Source organism: Arachis ipaensis, chromosome B6 (assembly GCF_059453495.1).
Source record: "Arachis ipaensis isolate K30076 ecotype BB chromosome B6, ASM5945349v1, whole genome shotgun sequence".
In the NCBI taxonomy this organism is placed as follows: Eukaryota; Viridiplantae; Streptophyta; class Magnoliopsida; order Fabales; family Fabaceae; genus Arachis; species Arachis ipaensis.
The window spans coordinates 44,510,682-44,533,821 of NC_142441.1; the positions used below are offsets into that span (position 1 = coordinate 44,510,682).

Genomic DNA, 23,140 nt, shown 5'->3' on the forward strand with positions numbered 1-23,140 from the left:
GGATTCTTTATTTATAATGCGTGAGTAGTTCCCTTACTTGATGGGGAGTTGATTAAAAGGAACTCTTGAGTTGGAAAGATTGAAAGAAAATTTGTAATTGGGTTAAATGTTGGATTGCTATCTTGTCACCGACGCCAATCCCTTTGAACTAAGTGGGTTGCAACTTGTGAATAGATCTGGCACTCCCACTTGGTTGACTTTCCTTTACCTAGTAAAGGATAACCAAACAGAACAACCATTAATTACAAATTAATCTTACAATCACACCATTAATGATAGAGATTCTAACCAATCAATTCCCAGTCAAGGCTTTTATTTATATTATTTAAAATTCCTCAATTTAATTCCCAATTTACCTAGCTCAACTTCTTGGAACATCTGATTAATAAAACAGCACACTTTTCTGCAACTCGTTGGGAGACGACCTGGGACTTAAAACTCCCAGTAATTTTAATTTAAACTTTCTGTGACACATTTCTAAATTGATAGGCAGATTTTCGGTGAGTTAAGAACTATACTTGCAACGTAACCATTTTAATAAATTTTTAATTCACCAGCTTCTGCTTCCCATCAATTTTTGGCGCCGTTGCCGGGGAGTTGCAATAGAGTGCTAATTTTATTAATTAGAATTTATTTATTTGCATTTTATTTAATTTTGCTATTATGAGCTGCATGTTTCTTCCGTCAAATGACACGTTCACTTCCTGATCCGCGCTTGCTAATATTCGATCCTGAAATTGAAAAGACAATTTCACGAATAAGGCGAGAACAACGTAGGTTAGCCCACTCTGAGGGCGGATCTGAAAGTGAATTTGAGGAAGAAACCAGCCCCCGTTCTACTGATTCGGTTGTTTTACGTGCAGAAAACATGGCAGCTAGAAGAGTTACCATTCAGGAGGAAGGAGCTCCTAATTTTACAATGAAACCGTTTCAAGCGCATCATCCAGCGGTAGCTATGGATTTTGAAATAAAGACCGCACTGCTAAATTTGATGCCCAAGTTTCATGGCCTACCTGCTCAAGAGCCTATCAAGCACTTGAGAGATATCCAGGCAGCCTGTTCTACTGTCAGGCGTGATGGCACTGATGAAACTTCAATTCTGCTGAAAGCTTTCCCGTTCTCTCTTGAGGGGAAAGCGAGAGAGTTGTACTACACTCAACCCCTAGCAAATGTATCCAACTGGGATACACTCAGAAAGGAGTTTCTGGAGAAATTCTTTCCATCTGAAGTTATTGATAAACTAAGGAAGGATATCTCTACAATTGTTCAGGATGACAATGAGACTCTCTTCGAATACTGGGAGCGCTTCAATAATCTTCTGGAAGCATGCCCCTACCACATGATTGACAAGATCGTGCTACTTAGCTATGTCACACAAGGAATGAGGCCCCAGGATAAGACCACATTGGAAAGTGCCAGCAATGGGTCTATGAAGAAGTACAAGACCACTGATGAAGCTTGGCAATTGATCAGTGATTTAGCTGAATCTACTCGGAACCACAGACAGAAGCAAGGCCGTTCAAGGGCCGTTGCAGAAGTATCTTCTGGCATAGAGACTGCTACTCTAAATTGAAGCATCTGTGAGATGACCAATCTGCTGAAGCAAATGCAGTTGAATCAACAAGCTCAGCAAACCCAACCACAGCAAAACCAACAACTAGTCCCACAAAGAATTTGCGGAATTTGTGCTGATTACAGTCATTACACTGATGAATGCCCGCAGCTCCAACAAGAAGACAACATGGTGGCATCCACTCACAACTTCTATGACCGCCCCAACCAAGGGTAGAATCAAAGTGGAAATAATAACCATGGATGGCAGGACAATTCAAACCAGAATTGGAGGGACAACAATAATAGAGGAGGCAGAGATAATCAAGGAAATCAGAGGTGGAATAATAACAACAACAGGCAGCAAAATCAACCTTACCGAGCACCTCACCTGAGGCAAAACCAAGGACCACCGAACAATCAGCAGCAAACCTCTCAATTTACTCATTCTTCTGTATCTTCTAATGAAGATTTATTACAAGCTTTTGAGAAAAGACAACTGGCCATGGAGAATACCATCGTGAACAATATTAATGCCAGTCTGAATGGTTTCACCTCTACTCTGCAAGCTTTTATGTCACAGCTTAGTTTAGCACAAAATTCCAGTAACCAACCTTCAAGCACCACTGGAATCCCCTCTCAACCATTACCCAATCCAAAGGGAGGCATTAATTCCATCACCCTGAGATCCGGAACCACACTGCAGGAGAGGAATCAAGAGGAACCAAGCTCACCAGAATACGCCTCAGCTGAAGAGGTGGTGGAAATCGAAGATGTTGAAGAGGAAGAGGATATACAGGACATAGCCGAAGAAGAGATAGCTCCGCCACAGGAAGAAGCACAAAAAGGCGCAGGCACCACAGAAAACACTACTCCCATTCCATTTCCACAACTTGCAAGGAAGCCCAGGAAGCAGCTGGAACCTGATCCTAAAATGGTAGAAATATTCAAAAAGGTTGAGGTAATTGTTCCCCTTTTTTATGTTATTCAGCAGGTACCTAAATATGCAAAGTTTCTAAAGGACTTATGTATTCATAAAGACAAAATTAATGAATTAGAAACTATTCCTTTAGGTAGTTCTATATCTGCTTTAATGGGAGGATTACCTGAAAAATGTAGTGATCCAGGTCCTTGCATAGTTAGTTGTACTATTGGTGGTGTAGTAATTTATGACTGCATGTGTGATTTAGGAGCATGTGTCAGTATAATGCCTTTGTCTATATATGATGTTTTAAGGCTCCCTCCCTTAAAAAGGTCGGTAGCTCGTTTTGTGTTAGCAGATAAAAGCATTATTACAGTGGCTGGAGTTGCTGAAGATGTTTTGGTGAACATTAAAGGGCTCACATTTCCCACTGATTTTTATATCTTGGAGATGCCCTATAATGATTCAGATAAGCCATCATCAATCCTACTTGGAAGACCATTCCTGAAGATATCAAAATTCAAATTGGATGCTTTTTCAGGAACATACTCCTTTGAAATAGATGGCCGCATAGTGATCTTCAATCTGAATGGAGTCATTGACAACCCCCCAGAAGATCGTTCTATCTTTCAGTGTGATGTCATAGACGAAAGTGTGGCTGAAGTTCAAAAAGAAGAGTTTGAAGAGAGGCACACTGGACAAGGTCCAAGTGTGGGGACCCTCTTAACTGACAATGAGGACACTTCGCCATTTTCGCAAGTCCCAGATAATCCAGAGCCTACCCATGATCGGAAGTTAGAATTGAAACCTCTCCCTCCACATCTCAAATATGCTTATCTTGAGGATGAGCAGAAGCTTCCGGTTATTATTGCTAGGGAACTGACTTCTCAACAAGAAGAGCAGTTACTTGATGTACTGAGGAAGCATAAGAAGGCAATTGGGTGGAGTTTGGCAGACATAGTGGGAATTAACCCTCAAGTATGCGAGCACAGAATATTTTTAGAAAAAGGAGCAAGACCTGTCCGTCAACCACAAAGAAGATTGAATCCTACCATCTTGGAAGTTGTCAAAAAGGAAGTGACCAGATTATTGGAAGCCGGTATCATATACCCCATTTCAGACAGTGAATGGGTAAGCCCAGTACAAGTGGTGCCCAAGAAATCTGGAGTCACTACCGTGAAGAATGAGCATGGAGAGCTCATAACAACTAGAGTTCAGAATGCTTGGAGAGTCTGCATTGATTACGGACGTCTCAACCAAGCTACCCGTAAGGATCACTACCCACTTCCATTCATTGATCAAATGCTAGATCACCTGTCAGGTAAATCACATTATTGCTTTTTAGATGGTTACACAGGTTATTTCCAGATTCATATAGCTCCTGAGGATCAGGAAAAGACTACTTTTACATGTCCTTTTGGGACTTATGCTTATAAGAGAATGCCCTTTGGCTTGTGCAATGCACCAGCTACTTTCCAAAGGTGCATGATGAGCCTTTTCTCTGATCTTATTGAGGACTGTATAGAAGTTTTTATGGACGATTTTAGCGTTTATGGTGATTCTTTTAACCTTTGCTTAGATGGATTATCTAGAGTATTAGATAGATGTGTTGATACAAACCTTGTATTGAATTTAGAAAAATGCCACTTTATGGTAAAGCAAGGGATTGTATTAGGACATGTGGTATCTAATAATGGCATTTCTGTAGACCCAGCAAAGGTGAATGTTATTTCTAGTTTACCTTACCCCTCTTCTGTGAGGGAAGTCCGTTCGTTCTTTGGCCATGCAGGTTTCTATATGAGATTTATTAAGGACTTTAGTAAGGTGGCACTTCTCTTATCCAGATTACTGCAGAAGGACATTGAGTTCGAGTTCAGTGAAGATTGCAAACAAGCATTTGATAAACTGAAGACTGATCTAACTCAAGCCCCAATTGTAAGAGGACCCGACTGGAGCCAGCCGTTTGAAATCATGTACGATGCTTCCAACCATGCAGTAGGAGCAGCGCTGGCTCAGCGTGAAGGTAAGGATCCTTTTGTTATTGCCTATGCGTCTAAGACTTTAGACACTGCCCAGTCCAATTATACTACTACTGAGAAAGAGCTACTTGCTATTGTTTTCGCTCTGGATAAATTCTGAGCTTATTTACTTGGTACTAGAGTAGTAGTGTATTCGGACCATGCAGCTCTAAAGTATTTATTAGCTAAAAAGGAATCCAAACCAAGACTTATATGTTGGATACTGCTGTTACAAGAATTTGATTTAGAAATAAAGGACAGGAGTGGTAATCAAAATTTAGTAGCAGACCACTTGAGTTGCCTTGAACATATTAAGGATGATTCTACTCCTATAGATGATAATTTTCCTTTTGACAACCTGCAAGCAGTATCTGAGGTAGTCCCTTGGTACGCATCTGTTGCTAATTATTTAGTTAGCCGCACATTTCCTCCACATTTCTCTAAACATCAAAGAGACAAGCTGAAAAGCGAGTCTAAATATTATATATGGGATGACCCATATTTATGGAGATGTGGCGCTGACCAGATAATTAGACGATGTGTACCTCAATCAGAATTCCAGTCCATTTTAGAGGCCTGTCACTCATCTGAGAGTGGAGGACACTTTGGCCCTCAAAGAACAGCTAGAAAGATCTTAGACTGCAAATTCTGGTGGCCTACTCTTTTTAGAGATGCTGCTGAGTTTTGTAAATCTTGTCACCCATGCCAGAAATTTGGTAACATATCCAGGAGGGATGAGATGCCTCAACAGTATATGCTTTTCTGTGAAATTTTTGATGTATGGGGCATTGACTTCATGGGTCCATTTCCAAATTCTAGTGGATATTTTTATATATTGTTAGCTGTGGATTATGTTTCCAAATGGGTGGAAGCAATTCCTACCCGCACTGATGATGCTAACACTGTTGTTTCCTTTGTGAGAAACCATATTATATGCCGCTTTGGATCACCACGAGCGATCGTGAGCGATCAAGGCACCCATTTTTGTAACAGGAGACTAACAGGATTGATGAAGAAGCATGGGATAATCCATAAAGTTGCAACAGCTTACCATCCCCAAACTAATGGGCAAGCCGAGGTGTCAAACAGAGAAATTAAGCATATCTTGCAGAAGATAGTAAAGCCTCATAGAAAAGACTGGAGCACCAGACTACAAGATGCACTGTGGGCATACAGAACAGCATACAAGACACCCATTGGGATGAGTCCCTTCCGCTTGGTTTATGGAAAAGCTTGCCATCTCCCAGTTGAAATAGAACACAGAGCCTTCTGGGCAGTTAAGGAGTGCAACATGGGAATTGAGAGTGCTGGAGCTGAAAGAAAGTTGCAACTGCAGGAACTGGAGAACCTTCGCCTGGAAGCTTATGAGAACTCCAGAATATACAAGGAAAAGATGAAAGCTGTGCATGATCAAAACATCAAGAAGAGAGAGTTCCAACCTGGAGATTTTGTTCTCCTTTACAAATCTCGACTGAGGCTCATGCCCGGTAAGTTGAGATCAAAATGGGAAGGGCCATACAGAATAGAGAAGGCTGAACCGTACGGAGTTTATCACCTAAGCCATCCTTCAAGCTCTGAACTTATTAAGGTTAATGGACAACGCCTGAAGCTATACCATGGCGAGAAGGTGCAGAAAAATAAGGAGCTTGAGATCTTCCGCCTGGAAGATCCCCACATCGCAGCAGATTGAGCTATAAGAGCGTCCAACTTACGGACGTAAAAGCAAAGTGCTTGGTGGGAGACAACCCACCGCGGTATGATCGTTCTTTTTTTCACTTTTAGTTTTTCTTCTTTAATAACTCTTCTCTTTATTAGTACTTCCGTGCTCTTTCATATGCATATCTTTATATTTCTTATTAAAAAAAAAATTTTGCCGCGCGACACGATCGCACCAGCGACGCGTCCGCGTGGCAGGAGGAGTGAAGAAAAATCAAAATGAACAGAAAGTTATGCAGGAGGAGCGCTATAATTGCGCCAATGGCACAAATTACCCCATGCGACTGCATCGCGGACGCGACCGCGTCGCTTGGACATCATGACCTCCCACGCGACCGCGTGCCCCACACGGCTGCGTGCCCTGCATTTTCGACATAAAAGGGTGCACAATGCTATATTGTGCGAGAGTGGTGCTGGATTGGTGCTGGAAGCACAATCCTTGTCACGCGACCGCGTCGCCGATGCGGCCGCGTCGATTATTCTCTGACGCACACTCACGCGATCGCGTGACCCACGCGATCGCGTCACCCAATTTTGGCAAATAAAATGAATCGAACAGAGAGTTGTGCTGGAGCGAGGCTGCACTCGCGCCAGCAGCGCAACACCTGTCACGCGACCGCGTGACCGACACGATCGCGTCATCTTACCTAATGCGCACCCACGCAAATGCGTGCCTTCCGCGGCCGCGTCGCATGCTCCGCACTGCTAAACCTCAATTGCCAAATTATCTTATCTTTCTTTCCTCCAAATCCTAATTTTTTTCTTTTCCCTCCTTCTTTCTTCTTCCCCCCTCCCCCTTCTATCTCACCTTTCACTCTCTCTCTTTCTCCCCCATTAACAAGGTTTTACCTTCTTTTTCCTTCTTCTCTTTTCTATCATTCTTATTATATTACGTATATATTATTATTTTCTTTTTCCTTTCTTTTTCTTTTCAAACTTCTATTTTTCTTTATCCTTCTTTTCCATTTTTACATGGTGTTAGAAATTTTTTGGGTCATTATCCCTCATTATATGCTTGTGACTTGTTACAATTCAATGGACAATTATTATCTTTAAGGGATTGCTTGCATGTTCAATTTCATACTTTTTATATCTTGTTTAACATGCACGCCATATGTTTGTGAAAATGCCCATATAGCATTATGCACTTCTCTATGTTACTATACTATTCAATGCTTGCTTTTCACAACTTTCCCTTATTATTTTATTAATTAAATTCAATTGTCAATACAAACGTGATGGTTTGTTACAAAGTAATGCTTCGTCTACGCTACTCATGCCTTTGCCTGCATGCCAATAAACCTCTTGCATTCCTTTGTCCTACATACACTTGCTATATTTCCATTGATGAGCTTTTCACATGTAATCCGGACCATATGTTAATGCCATTTATCTTTATCGTGCATTGACTATCACTTACAATACCCTCTCCCTTGCTCTATCTCTTTGAATTTAATTCCCTTTCTCTTCCCTTCTTTCAGGATGGCCACCAAGAAAGGAAAAGAGAAAGCTACTTCCAAACCACCAGCAAGAAGAGGAACTAAAAGAGCATTAGTGGCAGAGCCTTCTTCAACAGCAGTCAAGCCCTCGACAAAAAGAGTTAAGAGGATAATAAAGGTTGATGACAAAGAGAAAGCCTTTCCAGCAAAGGACTCTGCGCAATTTCCTAATCGCTACTGTGAGCAGATGTTCCCTATCCTAGCAGAAAGGTACTATAACAATGAATACCTCCTTATCCTTCCGTCCAATATTGCAACTTTTGTTGAGCCGCAAATTGAGCGAAGACAATGGGGTTTCCTACGGAAACAGCCACGGCAGATCAATCTTTCTTGGGTAGTTGAGTTCTACTCCAACTTCTACATACCGACCCTACAGTCTGATTATGTCCGGCAGAAATAAGTCCCCATCACAGAAGAGGCCATTCAGCAAGTTCTGAGTCTCCCCCCTATTCATGTAGGAATGGACGCTTTTCAAGAAGCCACTCTTCAGCGCCAGAGATACCAATTTGACTGGGACTCCGTTCTCGGAGTCATTGCATTACCTGGCAGCCGTTGGATCTATGGATACCACCGTACCCGCCCTAAGGGAATCTTGGCTTCCGCACTTACCTTGGAGGCTCGCGTATGGGCACAGATCATGTCCCATTACATCTTTCCGAGCACTCATGAGTTCTCCTTCACTGCAGACATGGCTGTTCTACTATGGTGCATCCTTACAGACCAACCTCTGAATCTTTCAAGACACATCCGGAATGCTATGGAGCATGTACAAATCGCGGGCAACCTACCTTTTCCCACCTTGGTCTCAGATCTTGTCTCAGCAGCCAGAGTCTCTTACAGAGCTGGGGACACCAAAGCCATGCTTCCACGAGATGATCAATATATCCCTCATGGGAAATACCTCAGACTTTCAGCAGCCACTACAAGCCAGCCTACTGGGCTAGTTGAAGATATTCCTTCTTCAACACCACAAGCATCTACAACTGAGAAATTGCTCCAGCAGATACTTGAAAAATTGGATCGGCATGAACTGAAAGCTAAGATGAGAGAGCGCCGTAACAAGCGCCGATTCAAACACCTCAAGGGGCTACTCAAGGGACGCTTCAGAGACTCAGACACCCCGGACTCTACTTCCTTTACTAGCACCGGGAGCCATAACGGCCCCGACGATGGAGATACTACTACCAGCCCACCCCTGTTCCTGACAGATGGCACCGAGGACGGTGCAAAGCCTTAAGTGTGGGGAAGTCGGTCAGTACCTGACTTCCGGAGGTAAATTCTCTTCTCTGGCAACAATAATTAGAATATTTTAGTTAGATTTTCTTTCTTTTATAAAATAGAATAAAGTGCATAGGTTAGAATAGTTGCATGCATGTTCTACTTGATTGAAAAGACAATAAGTTTCTTTTAAAATCTATCTTTGGAACAAAATTTCACTAATTTTTCAAAATTTTTATGATAAATCTGCTTGAGTTGTATTTGGAACATGATGTTTGAGCTAAAGAACACATAACCTGTGAAAGATTTGAGCCTTTATGTATGGTTACATTATTTAACCATAATCATTTTATTCTTGTGTGTTTACTCCTCTATGATTGTAATCTATATTTTGTTTTATCTTATATGTCCAATATTTATTATATTTACATGCTTGCACATGATTGAGGCCATTATTTGTTTAAACTCACTTATCTAAATCAAGCCTACCCTTCTCAATTACCTTTGTTAACCACTTTGAGCCTTTAAAACCCCATTTGTTCTATATTTTACCACATTACTAACCTTAAGCTGAAAAACAATTGCATATCCCAAATTGAATCTTTGGTTAGCTTAAGATAGAATTGTGTATGCTAGTTAAGTATGGGAAATTGTGGGGACAAAAGTTGTTGAGGGAATGTGTCATGAAAATTTAAAGGAAATTTGGATACCTACTCATGTGAAGATATGAGAATAAAAAAATCTATGTGCATTAATAAGCTTTATCTTTTAAAAAAAAATCAATAAATAAGGGGACAAAAATTACCCCAATGTTAATTTTAGAATTCAAATATCAATGCACATATGATAGAATCAAAATACAAAGTTGAAACATGAGTATGGGTTGAAAAAGGGAATTATGGGTAGCTAAGCATGAATTTAAAAGTATATAGAATATATGTATATTAGGTGAGAGCTTAGGTTAATTAAAGATTCAATTTATAAAGCTCACTTAGCCATATGTATATCCTTACCTGCACCTTGGCCCCATTACAACCCTAAAAAGACCTCATGATGTTTGCATTGGTATATTAACTGTTGTTGATTGGTTAAAAGAAAAACAAAAGTTAGAAAACATGACTAGAGAAGAATAGAGTGATTACCCTATACACTAGAGATTAGAGCGTACATACATTATCAGTGAGGGTTCAATGTTTGAATTTTCATGTTTCCTGCTTTCATAAGCTATCTTCTTGCACTTTTATCGGTTTTATTGTATGATGATAGAATTAGTGGAATTTGAATTGTAACTGTTTTGAAAGGCTTATTTACTTTTGATCAAGTAGACAATAATCATATAGTTGCATTTATTTATACACGTAGGATTGCATTACATTTCATGAGTTTCTACATGTTCATACTTATTTCCTTGTCTCCTTCAATTTAGCATGAGGACATGCTAATATTTAAGTGTGGGGAGGTTGATAAACCACTATTTCATGGTTTATATTGTGTTTAATTGTGTGGTTTTGTCATGATCCTTGCCCACTTATTCATCAATTTAGCATGCATTTAGATTTCCTTCCTAAATTCAGTACATGTTTGAAAATTGCTTCCTAGAGACTTTAATTATTTACTTTTAATTCTCCTTTATTCCATTCGATACCGTGATCTGTGTGTCAAGTGTTTCAGTCCCCATAGGGCATGAATGAGATGGAGATTGGAGAGGAAGCTAGCAAAAAAATGGAAGGAACACAAGAAATTGAGGAGACAACCAGCGAGAAGTGACGCGGTCGCATGGCTCACGCGACCGCGCGAAGGAGCGCAAACCACAGCGACGCGGCCGCATGGCTTGCGCAGCCGCGCGGATTGGAAAGCACAGGCGACGCGGTAGCGTGGACAACGCGAATGCGTGGAGAGGAAAAAGCGCAAGCGACGCGTCCGCATGGACGACGCGATCGCGTGACATGTGCGATCTGCATAATCTGCAGAATTCGATGGGGGCAATTTTAGGCCTTATTTCGGCCCAGTTTTCGGCCCGGAACAGCAGACTAGAGTCAGAGAATATGCAGAAACAACACAGACATTCATTAAGTAGTTTTTAGATCTAGTTTTTCACTCTCTTAGGTTTTTCTCTCGAGTTTTAGGATTTTAATTTTCAATTGATCTTAGCATTGGAACATTGAGAAGAGTTATTTCCTCATCAAGACATCATCATTCTAGTTTGTTCTCTTAACTTGGTTCTAATCTTCCATGTTCTTTGTTATGTTCAATTTTGTCATTCAGATACTTTTATGATTATTTAATGCAAGGATTATTTCTTTTTAATTCAATTTCAATATCAATAATCATGTCTTCTTTTAATTTCCTTTCATGTGCCATGGATTCTTTATTTATAATGCGTGAGTAGTTCCCTTACTTGATGGGGAGTTGATTAAAAGGAACTCTTGAGTTGGAAGGATTGAAAGAAAATTTGTAATTGGGTTAAATGTTGGATTGCTATCTTGTCACCGACGCCAATCCCTTTGAACTAAGTGGGTTGCAACTTGTGAACAGATCTGGCACTCCCACTTGTTTGACTTTTCTTTACCTAGTAAAGGATAACCAAACAGAACAACCATTAATTATAAATTAATCTTACAATCACACCATCAATGATAGAGATTCTAACCAATCAATTCCCAGTCAAGGCTTTTATTTATATTATTTAAAATTCCTCAATTTAATTCCCAATTTACCTAGCTCAACTTCTTGGAACATCTGATTAATAAAACAGCACACTTTTCTGCAACTCGTTGGAAGACGACCTGGGACTTAAAACTCCCAGTAATTTTAATTTAAACTTTCTGTGACACATTTCTAAATTGATAGGAAGATTTTCGGTGAGTTAAGAACTATACTTGCAACGTAACCATTTTAATAAATTTTTAATTCACCAGCTTCTGCTTCCCATCACTCATGCCATCAGAAATACAATATGAAGTGTAAAAATGTCAAAAGGTACAAAATAAATCTCTAAAAGTAGTTTTTATACTAAACTAGTGACCTAGGTTTACAGAAAATGAGTAAACTAAGATAGATAGTGCAGAAATCCACTTCTAGGGTCCACTTGGCGTGTGCTTGGGCTAAGCATTGAAGCTTCCATGTGTAGAGACTTTTCTTGGAGTTAAACGCCAGGTTGCTGCTTGTTTCTGGCGTTTAACTCCAGTTTTTATGCCAGTTCAGGTGTTTAACGCCAGAATAGGGCGGAGACTTGGCGTTAAACGCCAATTTGTGTGATCTCAACTCGGGAAAAGTATGAACTATTATATATTGATGGAAAGCCCAGGATGTCTACTTTCCAACGCAATTGAGAGCGTGCCAGTTGGAATTCTGTAGCTCCAAAAAATCCATTTCGAGTGCAGGGAGGTCAGAATCCAACAGCATCTACAGTCCTTTTTCAGCCTCTGAATCAGATTTTTGCTCAGGTCCCTCAATTTCAGCCAGAAAGTACCTGAAATCACAAAAAAACACACAAACTCATAGTAAAGTCCAGAAATGTGAATTTTGCTTGAAAACTAATAAAAACATAGTAAAAACTAACTAAATCATACTAAAAACTACCTAAAAATAATGCTAAAAAGCGTATAAATTCTCCGCTCATCAATCTCCGTGACAAATCTTGGGGAATCGGCACAATTCCTCAAACTTGTTTGTGTATTCAGTGACTGACATCTGATCCTATTTCAATTGCAGCAATTCAAGGTCTTTAGCAATTTTGACCGAATCAGGGAAGTATTTCTTGTAAAACTCAGTTCGGAATGCATCCCAGGGTATAGCACCATCAGCCTAGTGCAGAAGGCGTCACGTCCCTTACCACCAATACTGGGCTTCGCTCACTAATTGATAAGTTGCAAACTCAACACATTGATCTTTAGGGACTTGCTGTGCTTGTAAAGCCCGCTGATCACCTAAAACTAGTTGTCGGCCTTAGTGGGGTTTGTGGTTCCTCCAAAGATCGGTGGATGTATCTTCAGAAAAGTTACAAGCGTCATTGGCCCGTTATCCCCATTAGTGTCGTTTCCATTTCCAGCTTGATTCCCTAGCACCTTGGCTGCCGCTTGCATAGCCGTAGCCATATTTTTCAGGGCAGCCATGAAGTTCACAGGGTTATCCCCCATCGTTTTAGGTCCCGCATTACTATTCCTACCTTTGCCTCAGCCACGACCGCGTCCACGAGTCACCTTCTGGTCCCTGTTCACATCAAATAGGTGATATTAAGGTGATCAGTCTTAATATCCTAAGTCCAGTGCTTCAAAGTCTCAAATGCATGCTCATGAATATTCATGCCACATATATCAATTAGATATCCTAATTATCATGTACAAACACCCAGATTATGCCCAGAAGCATAGTCAGTCCGTTACTCAAGCTCTACAAGAACGAACTGCTCTGATACCATAATGTTACAACCTATTATAGAGAGCTTTACGCTTAAGTCGTAAAACAAAGGTGGTGAGATATTATGACCTCTAAAAATAAAATATATACGTAGATATAATTGAAGAGATTTGTAACTTGGAGTCTTGAAGAAAAGTTTAAGCAAAAAAAACAGTGAAAAGAAAAGCGCATTACACTTGAAACGTAAAACCGAAGAAAAGATAAGGGTAAGACATGAGTATATACAAAGAGTCGAGTACCAAAATACATAATATCAAGCTCCAAACACAACCTGCGAACAGAAATACATAACAGAAAACCCCAAACTATAACTTCCCAACTTCGCTTGCCATAGAAACCTCTAGATACTTACCGAGGCACATCTCGACCTGCATCTGAAAATAACAACATAGATATGGAATGAGAACTGGAGATTCTCAGCATGGTAATCGTGCCCACACACATAATATATAAGGTCTCAGAAAAGCTAGAGAAGATCCTAGAACTTCGACACTTAGATATAGAGCTTAGAGTTAAAGTTTAAAACCATAATATAAGATGAGTTGTCTAAGGTTCCTAAGTCTAACTCAATTCTACTTATTCCCTCAGCTTCTCGCCTTCCTCTAATCCTCCAAAACTCTAGTGTACAGATAAGCAATACAGACAAAGCAAACACAAGTAAGATACAGATACAGTAGGTAGCAATATAGCAGGTAAGCATAATAATCACATAGGCCAGCCCAACTAATGCATAATCAAAAAAGTCACACATATGCATATGATATATGCCTGCCTTATGGCTGATGAGTCTCATCTGTCGGTTATAAAGCTAACTCGATATGTCCGGTAGCTAACCCGGACATCGTCCTCTTGAAAACTGGTGAGCGGTACAGTACCACAATCCTTACCTGGTGAGCGGTAAACCACCTCGATCCCCACCATCTGCGGGCGGTAAACCACCTCGATCTCCACAAACATTTCCAATTAAAAAACAGCACACACGTGGGCAATAAATAACCACGATCCCGACAAACACATTCACAACCCGTGGGTAGTAAACAACCACGATCCCCACGCCTATTGTGACATTGGACAAGCGGTACACCACCACGATCCTTTCCAGGTCAAAACTCACATTCAAAATCACAATCTTTTGGCCTGGAGCAAGTGGGACTAAGCCACAACCCTTGCGTACTGCCCAGGTAATTCAAATCTCAAATTTGTTTTCCTTTAAAACTAAAACCACCTCTTTGTAATATTCTCCAAAACCTTTAAAACAATTTTACTTAAAACCAATTCTTCTTTCAAAAGACAAAAGAAAATCATTTATTAGTTAGACTCGGCAAGGCCTCTAGACTATAGAGGAGCGACAAACAATCTCATTTTCCTAAATTCCTTAAAATCATAGCTTCTCAATTTGAATTGATTAAAATAAAATTTAAACCAAAGCCAAATCATTCAAACCAAACTAACTTATTTAAACCAAAACCAATTTCAATTTCATTCTTAAATTTGAAACACTCCCAAAATTCTCATAAAATTTTGGCAGCTCCTCCCCTAAAACTCGGACTTTGCCACCCTTCTCAGGTCCTATCCAAACCACTCAATCATCCATAAATACATACATATATATAATCAACAAATCTCTACAACTCATCCTCATCATCATTTACTATCAATATTATTTATCACATTCATTAATAATCAAACATCATGCATTTCAACTACCCACTCAACAATTTCCAACAACGAGTCACTAAACCTCAACCTTCCATATCATACAACTTATCCTATAGTCATCTAGCCTATGTTTTCACGAAACATATATATTATCTACGAGAAACCAAAATCATACCTTGGCCGATTCCTCGTAAAGCCAAAAAGTACTTCAAAGTCCTCCTCACCATAAGTCCCAAGTTCTAATTCACCACTCAACAAGTTCAATCCAGCATCCAACACCACCAATCACTTTAAACCTCAAGCATTTAATCTAAAAATATACAATTTCATCATAATTCAATATAGCGCTTATTAAATTGAAAAGTTCACCAAGGGTTGAGAGCTCCTTATCTCACCCATGGCCTAATGGGACAACACCCAACAATACTCGCAAGTTAGAGCTCACCTAAACCATTAAAATCACATAATTCTCAATTTCAAAGCTCATGAATTTCAAAATTGAAGGGAGGAATTTTGGGTGATAAAAATTGAATTTCTTACCAAATTGGTTAGTGAACTTTGTAGAGAATTCCGAGATAAACGCGTAGGCGCTAACGGCTCGTCAATCGAAGCTTCCAATTGAAAGATAAGGGGAATTGAAATCAGAGCCAAGGGTTTGTGTTCCTCCCCTTTCTCCGTTCCTTGCTTCAATGTGATTCCCAATTGAATTTGGGGAAGAAGAGCTGTAGCTCTTCTTTTAAGTGGCAATTGGGTTGGGTCTTGGGTCCGGTTTGGGCCTAGTTCAATCGGTTTGGTCCGTTCGACTTAATTTTGGGTCAAAATCTTTAAAATTAGTGTCAAAATTTTTATTTTAATTATTTCTTCCATTCTAAACTATAAAATTTAATTTTTTAATTTTTTTAAATAATAATTAATTTATTAGCTAATTATTTATTCATTTTTACGGTTAAACTATTGTTGTTGCCTTTTTTTCTCCTCCTCCTCCTCCTCCTCCTCCTCCTAGTGTTATTGCAGTATTTTTTATTTCCTCTTTTTCTACATTTATTTTTTCTTGTTTTTATTATTTTTAAGAGGATAAAAATAAGAAGAATTATGGAAAGGTGAAACAAGAAAAAGAACAAAAAATTTTCTAATTGTGATATAGATTTTTGTTAAGACAGTGAAAGAAAAAGAACAAGAACAAAAATTTTTTAATGATGATGATGATGAATTGTGAAGAAAACTTTTAAACTATGGCATAAGAATTTCTTAATTTTGACACAGAAATTTCTTAATCGTGACCTAAAAAATTTTTTAGCCAATTAAAAGTTACTAAAAACAAAAATAGAACCAAAATCTCTTAACTACGTGATACAAAATAAAATTTAACCGTAACACATGAAATTTCTTAACCAATCAAAAGTTATCAAAAAAAATTTTAACTTGTGGTCTTTTGAGGACTTTTTGTATTATTCACCAAAAAATTTTGTGCCATTTCTAATTAAATGATATATTTTTCTTATCATTGAACTGATTAAGTGATATTGAACTCATATATAAAAAGTTTAGCGATTCCTATCTCATTTGCAATAAATTGATTTTTTTTAATTCCAAAGCACATTTGAATGTGTTTTTTGGCTAAAGTTTTACAGTTGTGGTTCTTTAAAGATTTTTTTGTATTATTTACCAAAAGTTTCTATGTCATTTTTAATTAAATAATATTTTGTTATCACTAAAATTGATTGTATGATATTGAACTAATATATAATTAAGAGATTATTCATTTTCGTATCATTCGTAATAATTTGATGTATTTTTTAAATTTAAAATATATTTAAATATATTTTTGTTGGTTGAATTAGTCAAAGTTTTAGATTTATGGTCTTTTGAATATTTTTTGTGTTATTCACAAAAAATTATAGTATTATTTATAAATAAATTATGTGTTTTATTAATTGTGTGATATTGAACTAAATGATAATAATAATAATAATAGTGATGATCAGTGGCGGAACCAGAAATTTCATAAGAGGGGGCCAATTAAATATAAATATAACAAAAAATTAACAAAATATGATTTGTAGCATATATATCAAAAAAGTAATTATATTATATAAAAGTCAATGTTCAACTACATACTTTAAGATTTTGATATTTTTAAACTTGCTCGACGATGCTTCATGGAACTAAAATCATCAATTATCATCTCTGAAGTGAATTTTGAAGTAATTTCCTTTTCAATATATACAATCATACAATCTGCTAAAAATTCATCTTCCATCTTGTTTCGAAGCCTTGTTTTAATAATCTTCATAGCTGAAAAGGCCCGTTCAGTTGTTGTTGTTGTCACAGGAAGAGTCAAAACAAGACGAATTAATCTATCAATTAAAGGATATATATTTGATTTTCCTGTCTCTGTCAATTTTTGACACAATTCAGCAAGAGTAGACAAATTTTGAAAATCTAGAGCTTTAACCACATCAAGTTCATAATGTTGTAACTCATAATCCAATTGAATCTTTTCTTGCTCAGAAAAATCTAAAGAATAGAAATTCTTTACAAGATTGCATATGTTGCAAACACTGAATAACTTGAAAGCATCTTTAGGATCTAAAGATGTACTCAATATGAGGAGCTCGGTTGCTTGCTCACTAAATCTACTATTTAGCTCTTTCAATTGAAAATCTATCACGCTAGTAAAAATGTCAATACGATAGTGGTGTTCAACAGTGACAACATCCTTTTTATGACGAGACCGAATTATGTCACTAAAAAAAGCACCCATATCAGGTATCTGAATAGCATGATCATTGCAGAAAGAACTAACTTTCTCCAAAAGTGCTCTCCAACTATTATCTCTTAACTGTTGAATCAATGACTTTGTACTAGAAACCAGATGCATAGCATTCAAAATGTCTTGAGATTTTTGTTGCAATGCTTGACAAAGTTTATCAGTGATTCCCATGATTTCTTTCATCATATGCAAAATGAAAACAAAATCAAATGATAATAAAGATTTAAGAGCATAAGTAGCATCACCACGTTGAGAATATGTAGATCCATTAGTAGCCAAATCTTCCAGAACTGAAGTTGTTGCTCCAAACATACGTAAAAGGCTACAAATTGAGTTGAAGTGAGAGCTCCACCTGGTATCCAAATTTGCGGACGCTTTCCGGGATCACGCATCAATGTATCAATATTAACTTGATCTATTTCAGTCCTTGTTATTTTGGAAGCAGGGGGTTGAATATCTTGCTCAACAAGTTGTGTCACAGGTTGTTCAATAATATTTTGAACATTACTCAAAGAATCTGAAGCTGAATTTTGTTCATCATATATTCTCTCTTTTCTCTTGAAAAATGAGTGAATTGTTTTCATCTTTGACATTTTTAACTTAACTTGAACTATCTAACAAAAAAAAACAAAAATAATTGCATATATTATTTTCTTAAAAAAAATATTAAACCTATTGAGTAATAACAAATAATTTTAGAAACACAAATATATAATAACCAAAAATAAAGTTATTGATTTACCTGATTATTTTTTTTGTTCCAAGTCTCACCAAAAAATAATTCTATTGAGTTTTGTCCTCACTTCAATCTTTGAACACTGTCTATTATAAAAAAAATAAATTAATTATTTTAAATAAATAATATAAATAATACTTGACATTGTTATTAACTTAAAAAAAATTGAAATATACCTCTTTGAATCTTTGTTGTGCATTCAATGGTTAATATTTTGCTGTTCACTTCTCTTCAATGGTTTTTCTTCATATGTCTTGTTTTAGTATGGAAGGAAAATTAGAATGAGAAGAGTAGAAGACCAAAAGTTTGGAAACCACTAAAAGATAGAGAAAAGTGGCGCTGATGCCTCTGATGGTTTGAAACAAATATTTGAAAAATGTACTAGGGTTACTTTAATTAATAGTATGGGCTTGGGCTAGTATAATAGAACCATTTTTATTAATTATTAGAATGGGCTATTTATTAACAAGAGCAACAATAATTCAAATATCCAATACATAGTGCAATTTTTAGTTATTTTAATTTATAAAATTTTGTAACTTATATTTTTTTTAATATTATATATAAAAAAATTTAATATTATTAATTATTACTATTTACTATTTTTTTAAAAAAATTTTGGGGGGACCATGGCCACCTTAGGTCTCCCGTGGATTCGCCATTGGTGATGATAGTGGTAGTAGTGATAATGATGACAAACAATGGCAATAAAGGAGAGGAGGATGAGAGAGAAGAAAAAAAAAGAAAAAAAATAAAAAAAGAAAAAGAAAAAAGAACTGATAAAAAAAATGTTGGTCAGGGACAGATCCAATATATATAGGAGTGGATATATAATATCCTATTGTAATAATATGTTTGTCCCTATATTTAAAAAAATTTTATTTATGTATGAAAAACTTTTATATTATTAAATATCAATATAATAATAAAAGTAATTGTATTATATAAATTTAATTTATTAAAATTAAAAAATTAAATATAAACAAATGTAAAACAAATAAACAAACAAATCGACAATAATAATAGTAATACTAATAATGATTGAATTAGCTAATTATACAAAGTCAACTCTAGGTTCTCAAAATATCCATGAGAGTATTAGTATTTAATAATACTTCTTAAAAGTTAATTGAGATCATATATATCATTTATTTATTTTTATTATTTTATTTAATTTAATTTTGATAATAATATAATAATTTATTTCTATAAAAAAACGTTTATCCCATAAATATTATAGAGTGTCAATTCTATAATTAAATATAAATTATATTTACCTTATAAAAGAAAGCATTATATATATATATATATATATATGAGAATTGTGTTTGTTTGATTTTAAATTTTTATTTTTTATATAATTTTTTTGTCTCTCTTATATAATTATAATAAAAAATTAAAGTTAGTCTATTTGAATTTTATTTTTTATAGATTCTTTAAATATTAAGTTATAATCTTTTTATATTATGTAAAAATAATCAATAAAAATATGACTTGATGGATATGAAATGTTTGATAAGACACTAATATCAATAATAAACATATGATATAACGTATTAGAAAACTGACTAACATACTTTAAATTTTAGATTTTTAAATATATTAATGTTAATTTTTTTAACTATTTTTTTATACTATTTTTATCTACACAACTACAATTTTTTAGGTTCATCATAGGAAATGGTACGGTGATGATGATCATGATCATGGTAAATTGGTAATGAAGGTGAAGGAAAACCGGAGGAGAAGGAAGAGAAGATGTTGAAGAAGCATGCAAATGTAAATTTAATTTAATAGAATTTAGTTAAAAAAATTTGGTTATCTAGCTTTTCTGTAAATAAAATGAGTATATTAATATAGGTGTTAACGTGTTTAATAATAATAATAATAATAATAATAATAATAATAAAGTTAATTGATTTAATTAATTAGACATCTTAAACTCAAATTTCAGAAATAACAATTTTTTTTTTATATCATAAGGGTATTATAGTGATGAATAATATTTTAAAAAAATATCGTGGCACCTATGCTCGGCAACGCAAGTAGCATGCATCTCTCATGGCGACGAATGTGTGTGTATGTATGCATGTCTGTCTCTCTTTTGGGGAAAAAAAATCACTGCTATATTCACCGTCGATGAAATGAGTAATCTTCATTCTATCACACCTCATCTCCTAATTCTCCCAACCATCCCCGACTCACGTAGTAGGTAACAAATTCTTGAGTATATGGTCAAATTAAGGGATTGTGGGTTTTGATATGGGTTAAAGTGGATTTGAAATTTTCAGTGGAGGTGAGCTTTATACCAATGGGAGCTGGAATTAGTGGATATGTTGCATGAGACCTTAAGGCCCATAAAGTTAACACATCAAAAGCCGGACAGAATTTTTTGGAAGTTTGACAAGGAAGGTATATTTTCAACTAACTCTTTTGTGCAGGTAGTACAGTCAGAATCCCTTCCGAAGGATATAACCAGCTACAGTTTCACAAGAACACTATGGAAATGTTTGGTGCCGCCACAAGTGGAGTTATTTACTTGGTTTACTCTAATAGGAAGAGTAAATACTAAAGAAAGACTCCTTAGATTGGAAATTATTAGCCAAAGTAATAACATGTGCGTCCTGTGTAATAAAGAAGTTGAACATATTCACTTATTCACCATTTATTCTTGGGGTGTGAGTTTACTTGGCAGGTGTGGTGTCAATGGCTAACTGAATTTGGGAGATCGTGGACTATCCCGAGCTCACTGAAAGAACATTTTGAGAGTTGGACAGGTGCTGTTAATAGGAAGGTAGAGTGCAACAAGTGGTTCATTTGCTTTTTCTCGGTTATTTGGATTGTTTGGCTCGAGAGAAACGGACGAATCTTTAATAACAAGGAGGCAACTGCAGATGTGGTATTTTAGAAATCTTTAAATAGTTATAGAGAATGGAGTAGTTTAGATTCTTTCTGTTGTTGATGGCAATATCGGAGGTGACATTAAGGAGATTTTTGTTTTCATTTTCTTATTTTTGTTGAATTGTTGGCTTATTTATCGCTCTACTTTATTGTGTTGAGCTCTCTTATTCAAAAAAAATAACGTTTTTTTTTTTTTTCAAATTCAACACTATTTTTCGTAAACAAGAGAGAGAAAATAGAAAAGAAAGAAGAAAAGAATAGTTGAATATTTTGAAAAAAGAAATATGGTTATTTTTTATATTATTATAATAAGAATGGAGAAAGATGAGCCACATAACTTTTATATTGGTGAAACAATAAGATTTTAAAAGACAATTATGTATAAAATAAAAGTACAATCAAATAGTATATAACTATATATAGCCATTCTCTTTGTACATTATCTTTCAATCAACAATTTTTTATAAGTATTTCTTTTATATGATAATGATATATAATTGGGTAATATTGCAAAACAACATTAACTCGTGAAATATTATATAAAATTATGAAATGAAAAAAATTATGAATCTATTAAAAGATTAAATGAAATGAAAGGGAAAAATCATGTATATATATCTTTTATTTAGATTTTGAGTATAATCAGTGTATATCAATAACAAACTTTATACGCCTAGAATATTGTTTGTCAAATTGTCATCAACCTTAGCGCAATTAACACATGATTTCCCAAAAAGCGAAAAGCAAAATGTGCCTGAAAAAATAAAAGCACTTTATTTGCATTCACCAAAATTTCAAGCAGTGATTATAATTTATCTTCCTGAAAGAACGTATGGCGGGATGGCAGTATTGTTGTTTAATATAATTTTCCTGCTGCAGGAGGAAATTGTCAGCACTGAACAGGAAATAAAGATGAGTTTCAACGACGTGATTATTATTATTATTTAATTTTGATAGAATTAACAAAACTAACTGCATAGTTAGGTATGAATCCCCACAAAAATTGTGTCAAACATACAAGACAAAGCCAAGAACTCCTTCCAACTTAGCATGCCAATTTGGAGTTAAACCATAGGTTCTTGAAGATTTAGTTACGACGGCATCATCAAAGGTATCTCAACAATGATCTGTATTTGTTTTTCTTTAATTACATCACAAAATTAGAAACGGGCCAAACAGGAAACAACAAACTACTCCAACTTTTCCCACTTTAATTATCAGAATCCAAATCTCAGGCCAGCCGGCCGTACAGCCAGCCTCTTCCATCTCCACGTCACTGTTCAATCCTATGCGGTAGAACCAAAGTTCTGATTCTTTTTTAATGCATACAAATACAATTAACTTCTGGGGTTTTCATATTAACAAAAGATGGTTATTTCTTAAATTATGCGATCAATAATAAAGTTTTTTTTTTCGTTTAATTGATAACAGAGTTGACGTCCTAAACACAATTTACTACTACTTTAGGGAAAACCAATATTAATTGAGGGAAAAAAAAAGAAAATTCATTCGCTACTGTATACCCCATAATTCTGTAAAAGTCACTTCTAGGATTCTTCTACCACACCCTGTTTTTCCATCACTACTTGTGAGTTGTGACAAACTATAAGAATTAAGGATTTAAGAGGAGCTCCATAATAAAGTTTGAACTGTTGCCATTATAACAGAACCATCATGCAAATTGTTGTAGATGATCATGATTATAACACAGAAAGTGGAATAAAAGAT

General features: G+C 36.0%; 1 protein-coding gene across 1 annotated transcript; it reads right to left on the bottom strand.

Moving 5' to 3' along the window:
• Nucleotides 1-17,121: 17,121 nt before the first annotated feature.
• On the bottom strand, nt 17,122-18,087 carry LOC148555364 (uncharacterized). The gene has a single exon (XM_088490638.1). The coding sequence runs from the start codon at nt 18,085-18,087 to the stop codon at nt 17,122-17,124; it is 966 nt and encodes a 321-aa protein (XP_088346764.1).
• Between the last annotated feature and the right edge of the window lie 5,053 nt (nt 18,088-23,140).

What these genes read in the sequence shown, in the direction of transcription:
- LOC148555364 (XM_088490638.1), bottom strand. Translation starts at nt 18,087, where the DNA reads ATGTTTGGAGCAACAACTTCAGTTCTGGAAGATTTGGCTACTAATGGA.